This window comes from Eutrema salsugineum, unplaced genomic scaffold (assembly GCF_000478725.1).
Source record: "Eutrema salsugineum unplaced genomic scaffold, Eutsalg1_0 scaffold_5, whole genome shotgun sequence".
Lineage (NCBI taxonomy): Eukaryota > Viridiplantae > Streptophyta > Magnoliopsida > Brassicales > Brassicaceae > Eutrema > Eutrema salsugineum.
Window position 1 is genome coordinate 3,875,776 of NW_006256612.1, and position 7,235 is coordinate 3,883,010.

Below are 7,235 nucleotides of genomic sequence, written 5' to 3' on the forward strand. Positions count from 1 at the left end.
TCCCACACGAGGCAAGTGATTATGGTCTCTCCTTGTTTTTAGGCTTACCGAATGTATTCGCATGCTCCTTGGTTAGCTAATTGTTATCTTTTTGGTTAATGTTAGGTTGTTAAAACCCCATCAGATATCATGTTATTTCAAAAATCTTCCTCAGATACCTCAATCTTCGGCTTAATGACAAAACTTCTTTCTCTATTTTTAGTGCTTCGTTTTTCAAAAGTGTTATAATTTTGGTTTCGCCTCCTTGTTTTTGAGGCTTACCGAATGTATTTGGATGCTTCTTGGTCAGCTAATTATTACCTTTGTGCTTAATGTTAGGTTGTTAAAACCGTATCAGATGCCATGTTATTTCAAAAATCTTCCTCAAATACCTTAATCGCCTTGGTCTTAATGACGGAACCTCTTTCTCTATTTTCAGTGCTTTGTTTTTTAAAAGTGTCGAGTATCAATCACTTGACATGTTTCTCGGATTGCTTGAAATTTATCATTCTTCTCAAATTCGGTGGCCAATCTTATTTTTCGGTCTCTTTTTCGATATTAAAGCAGCTTGTAATGGCTTTGTTTATATCTCGTTTCATTATATTCTTTGTAATTTAGCTAATAGTAAACTTATAGTTTAGTCAAGTTGGTTATTTTACGTTGTAATGACTCATTTTTTTGTGAAACCTAACTCTATTTTTTTTGTTTTTTTTTAATTTGAAATGGTTGTAAACACAGAAAAAAACTTAAAAATTATTATAGTTATGTGAAAAAAATTTGGATACTAATGTAAGAATCTCTAAATATGTGTATATACATCTAATTTAAATTTAAAATTTTCTATATTAATATTATTTATTTTTGTTTTTAGTATTAACAAAAATTTTATATATAATTTCTTTATCTTTAATAATTTTATAAAATAATAATGGAATTTGAAAAAAAAAAAATTTCAATGTTGAGGTGGACCAATAAAAAATTTATATTCAGAAATAATTAGAATTTGTAAATTTTTTTAATTTATTTATTTAACAATAATATTAAAAATTTGTAAATTTTCCTTATTTTTGATTGTTAATGTGAACCAATAGAATTGCCTTTTTTAATTCTATGTGGACACCCTTAAAAATATTTAGCTTCAACTTTTATTAGTATATATATATATATATATATATATATATAAGATAAGATTTTTTCTCGTAACTATTGCCTTGCTCATCCTTCATTAGTCTTCCTCATAATAGGGTTTCATCTCCAACCTAATCAATTCGAACAAACTTGCTTACCATACAAGCCACCATGTTCCAAGGTAATAAACGTTCTTTCAATTCGATGAAAGGAAGGGTAAACTTGGATTCCTTCCCGACTGATCTCATTACCGAGATATTCTCAAGATTGCCAGCGAAGTCAGTTGGTAGGTTTCGTAGCCTCTCGAAATTATGGAGGGTCATGCTTCACCGTCCATATTTCACCAAGTTGTTCCTGTCCAGATCCTCGGCTCGTCCACGTCTCTTATTCGCGGTGGAACGAGAAAGTGAGTGGTGCTTCTTCTCGTTGCCTCAGCATCATAATCCGTATGACAAGTCGTCTCTTGTAGTAGCAGCTGAAGTTCATACAAAGTTCTCTAAAGACACAAAACGATACACTTGCAGCTATGCATCTGGTTTGATCTATTTCCCTGATATGTCGATATGTAATCCTATCACGGGACAGAGTTTAGCTAAACTGAGAAAGTACAGAAAGTCGATAAGCTTTTTAGGGTTTGATCCAATTGGTAAACAATTCAAGGTATTGGCTAGTGATCGTCATAGAGTTATGACATTAGGAACTGGAGAAATGAGTTGGAGGAAGATCCAATGTCCCTTCCCCTATGAGTTCTTCATCCATGAGTCTTGGGGTAAAGGGATATGCATTAATGGGGTTTTGTATTACCTAGTTTGCACTTACGTTGATGCAACTCGTGTCAATAGGATAGTTTGTTTTGATGTTAGGTCTGAGAAATTTAATTTTATTGACGGAAAAGGATTTTGGGAAACTAATCTGATAAACTATAAGGGTAAGTTAGGTGGGATTGATTGGAAGCATGATGTCGATAGCAATACCCTTGAGTTGTGTGTGTGGGTTCTAGAGGATGTCGAGAAACAGGAATGGTCGAAAAAAGTCTACACTTTGCCTGAGAATGAAGTTGTACGCAATTTTTCCGTCCTTGGGATGACAAATACAGGTGAAATTATTTTGTCGGAGATGTATACATCTAAACGTTTTAACGTTTTCTATTTCAATCCTGAAAGTAATACTCTTCAAAAATTTGAAATTCAAGGTTTTGGTGAGAATCGTGGTAGAGTTTACGCTTTTGCAGACCATGTGGAGAATTTAAACTTTTTAAAATAGAGTCTTAGCTAGTTTCGTTGTGACGTTGCTTTTCTTCTCCATGTTCTAATTGTATTGCACTTTCCTTGAAAGCAATATAATGTTTGATCCCGCATTATTTTGGTTTTTTTTTTCTCAATAAAACTCTCTTTTCATAATGATAAAAACTCTAGAGGTTCTTTTAAGACCACTTATAGTATCATTGTTTTAATTGTTTATCTACTTTTGTATGTATTGTTACATATCTACTAATCATGACAAAGGTGATAGCTCTTCAGAATCCATGTTAATCTCATCAAGGTTCCATCTCTTAAGTTCTAAATCAATAATATCCTCCCCATGGTAATGAATACAAAAAACAGCGATTGTAGAGTTAATATGTATACGTTTTGATGATGTCTTCTACCCATTGTGCATAATACTATCACCATCTTTTGACACAAGTGCATAACACAAGTGCAAGTTTATTGGATCATCAAGTAACTAATTAAAGAAAAAAAATCAAGTTGCTGCGTGAGCAGGATAGGAGAGTTCTCTAAGTTAGAATTTCAATTGTTTTTCTCCTTGCAACGAACATATCTTAACGAACATATCAGTCGGCTGAGATGTTGGTTCGAGGTACGTGAGCTGCCATAGAAGTTGATAAGTAAGTCTCATACGAAGAAAGCTCAACGATGCTGGAACTTTTGCTCTGTCTCTCCGATGCTCTGTTTTTCGCTTAGTGTGAGAGAGAGAGATCTATCTCTTGAACCCTTGTTCTTTCGTTTTCAATTTCGGTTTCTATTATACTTTTTAATACTATGTTTTTAATTTCGTTTACCATGTCTGAGTAGTTTAATTGTTGGGACTAAGGGATTTTCGATGGGGATATATATGTTCGGTGAGGATTCCATTGGCTATTAAGCCGAATCTTAGAACTTTTTCTTCTGAATTCGTTTTTACTGCATGAGAGTAGCGTCATGAACTACAATCTGATCCAGATGCTTGGTGACACGAAGGTGTTCATCCGGTGTCAGATCTAGTTTGGGAGAGCAAAACAAACATAGGAGTGGAAACCTACCTATGGGCGATTTGTGAATGCTGACGAGTCTTAAACATAATGCATCTCTTCTTTTCCAGGGCCAGAGTGGAAACCTACTGGTCAGGGTTGAGAGAGATAGTTGTCTATGATCACGACAGTGGCGTATTCATACGTTCGTGACTCCAGTTCGAAAAGTTTAAGCTAAGATCTTATCAAATTTACTCTCTAACAATGTTTTGAATCGTTCATACCCCTGAGAAAACTTCCCTGAACCCCAGCGCTTTCTTTCTTATAGATTTACACCGATTTTCATTCAAGCTTTAGTCTAGTATCTTTACTCTTTCAATCGATTTTCATTTAAGCAATTAGGTTAGCCGTTTTTTCCGTTTTTACTCATTTTCGTTAAGTTTAGTTATTAGGTCATTTTAATTCCCGTATTTTCTCTTTAAGATTCGTTTTTACGTTTTGAGCACACCACCAAAACCCTCACAAAACTCGTCTGGTTCTAGACTTCCTTACTTTATATTTCTTTCGAAGGCTTTTGCAGGAAAGATCCTCTTTCCCTGTGGATTCGATCACTAAGTACTACAATCGATCAGCTGTACACTTACGGCTATTGATTTTATTTAAGGTAAAACTTGACAACCTTCGACACACACCACATCATCAATTAAGGAGGATGTTGATTTATAATTGAGTTTGGTTTAATTATCATTTGATAATTGAGTTTAGTATGTTAAATCAAATGGCGTGTGTGAAAAGGTGTGTGTGAAAGAGTGTGTTTTAGAGACATGTCTATTAAGTAAAAGTAGTGATTTATATGAAGAGTTATAAGTGAAGAGTTGCAACTCTTATTGTTTGTGTTGTTTCACAGACCCTGTTTCACGTCTATATAAAAAGTGATGTCCTTGTATTGCCAAACACAGTTTTTGATTAATAAAGTTTCAGTTTGTGTTCTTCTTTGTTTACTCCAAAGAGTTCTGTCTCTTATATTCTGTGTTTTAACTAAAGTCTAACACAAACCTGATTTTATTACAAGAAGAAACCATAGTCTGTTTCATTCATAACCAAAGTCCCAACCAATTCATTCCGAAATTTACAGATGACCAGAGAGCTCTTGTTGTTCGCACTTTCAGTACAAACTTCGTTTCAAAATCTTAAGCATATATCTAATCTACAACAATGAAAAAAGTAGATAAAAGTGACAAAAAAAAGAACTTTTTTTTTCTTTTGCTTGTAATCTTCTTTAGCTCTTTATAAAGACTTTCCTTAGGTTAATACAACAACAAATCCTCTATTAAAAAAAAGTGAAATTAAATTTATGCCGCAGAAATTAATCTCAGCAGTACTGTTGAGATCCACCAGTCATTGGATCGTATGTGTTTTGATGTTTGCCTAATTAAGAGAGTAGTCACCATGATTTCTGAATCCATATAAGACTGCATTTTGGTTTTGACACACAAAAATCATAATTATCATTAGAGAGATTAATTATGATTAATTATGATGACGACGATGAATTTGAAGATTTGTTAAGAGAAGCGAAAGTGTGAAATCATACCCTAAGATGATACTTGTAGAATACGTAACCAGCTACCCAGAAACCTGCACCGGTAGCTAGGATCACAAACGTGAAGAACCAAGACTTAGTTTCAGAAAACAAAAAATTGGCTTTGGTAAGATGTTTCTTGGTGCTAAGCTCTATATAGCAGGAACGAGGAAAGAAACTTCAGCACCAAAAAGGTTTATTGCAGTGTATGTCGAAGAGAAGCAAAAATACATTGTGCCAATCTCTTACTTAAACCATCTTTTGATCATCTGATGGGCGGCTTGACGAACCCTTGTGTTGATACTTTACTTTTCTCACTGAAATTCTGGCATCTAATGATATTTTAAAAATATTACTTTAGATCACTGATGATATTTTTTTCATCTTTCTTTAATAAAGGATTTGATCCAGTGGATAGAAATTCCAATGATATGAAAAGATCCAATACGATTTTTCAGATTTGTTTACCTAATGTGTTTATGAACATATACCGTATATAACGTCCAAAAGAATCTGGGAATCATGATCAAATAAATACCCAAAAGCCGCATAGGTAATGGCAAAAATTGTCAATCTTTTTAACGTTGATACAGTTCTCTTTTCAAAGAATTTTTTTTTCTGTAAATTTTTCGAACTTCAAAAAAAAAAGATTTAAATGTAAAAAAAAAATTGAAATAAATATAGAGCAACCACAAGATAAATTGTAAATTTTAATCAATCCCTTCTTATTTATTTACTAGATTTTGCATTCACGCTACGCGTGGGTATTTTGTTGATAAAAATTATATGCAATTAATTATATTTATTAATATATAAATTTTATATATTAGTGTTTTAATAATATATTAAAATATTATAGTGTTGATCTAATAATTTTTATGTACATTGTGATATTTTAACGGTTTTGTTTTGAATCTATATATAGTATATCATATTTCAAAAATATATTATTTAGTCAAACATTTATAAGTTAATATACCAAAACCAACTAAAATTTTTACAACTTAATCAAATGTTACTTTTTAAACATAGTATTACATGATAATAAAATATTATGCATTCACTTATTTCTTGAAGATAAAACATGATATGTTTTGCATATGTTAAAAAAAAATATATATGAATATAAATCATAAATATTAGTTATTTAAAATTCTACATGAAAAGTTTTAAAATCAAGTAACTTAAACTTGTATAAGTAGTTATATTTTTTATAGATAATAAATTAAATTTGTGAATTAAACAGTGATAATGGAGATTTTAATATCATGTTGAATTTTTTTCTTGGTTAATAGAGATTTCTTTATTTTTTAATATATTTTTAATCATAATATTAGAATTATGGAACTTTTTTTTAATTTATAATTTTGATATATACGAATAAAAATAAAAATTTAAATGATGATGTGGATGCTTTGAAAATAATATAGCTTTAACTATCATTAATAGAGAATAATTTTAATTAACAAATTTTCCTATCTTATTTTGTCTTAACAATGTAATTTTATGATTTAGAGAAAATTTTAATTTTAGTTATTGATGTAAAATAATAAAATTGACCTTTTATAGTTTTAACTTTTATTTTTCTTTAAATATATTTGTTTGTTAACAATATAATTTTAAAATTTAGAAATATTATTAATTTTAAATACTTATGTGGACCAAGATAATTGAATTTTTAAATCATATATGGACATTCTTAAAGGCATATAGCTATAACTTTTATTAATAATAGATTTAGAAATCAAAACTGGAAAATCTCACACGAAGCTCGTTGCGGCAAGTGATTTTAGCCTCTCCTCTTTATTTTGAGGCTTACCGAATGTATTCAGATGCTGCTTGGTCAGCTAATTGTTAGTTTTGTGGTTGATGTTGGGTTGTTAAAATCCATTCAGATGCTATGTTATTTCAAAAAATTTCCTCAGATACCTCAGTCTCAACCGCTATATTTTTTTCTCTATTTTCAGTGTTTGGTTTTTCAAAAGTGTCGAGTATCAATCACTTGACATGTTTTTCGGATTGCTTGAAATTTATCATTGTTCTCAAATTTGGTGGCCAAGCTTTGGAGATTTTACGATATATTTTTCAATATTAAAGCGACTTATAGTGTCTTTGTTTATATCTTTTTCATTATATTTTTTATAATTTAGCTAATAATTAAACATATAGTTTAGTCAAGTTTGTTCTTGTAATGACTTTGTTTATATCTTCTGTCATTATATTGTTTGTAATTTAGCTAATCGTTAAACATATAGTTTAGTCAAGTTAGTTCTTTTACGTTGTAATAACTCATTTTTTAGTGAAATTTTACTTATC

General features: G+C 30.7%; 1 protein-coding gene across 1 annotated transcript; it reads left to right on the forward strand.

The window, feature by feature from the left end:
* The first annotated feature begins 1,311 nt into the window (after positions 1-1,311).
* Positions 1,312-2,370, forward strand: LOC18991978 (putative F-box protein At1g30925). Its single transcript, XM_006415323.1, has one exon. It carries the CDS (start codon positions 1,312-1,314, stop codon positions 2,368-2,370), a length of 1,059 nt encoding a protein of 352 aa, XP_006415386.1.
* Positions 2,371-7,235: the final 4,865 nt, after the last annotated feature.

What these genes read in the sequence shown, in the direction of transcription:
- LOC18991978 (XM_006415323.1), top strand. Translation starts at nt 1,312, where the DNA reads ATGAAAGGAAGGGTAAACTTGGATTCCTTCCCGACTGATCTCATTACC.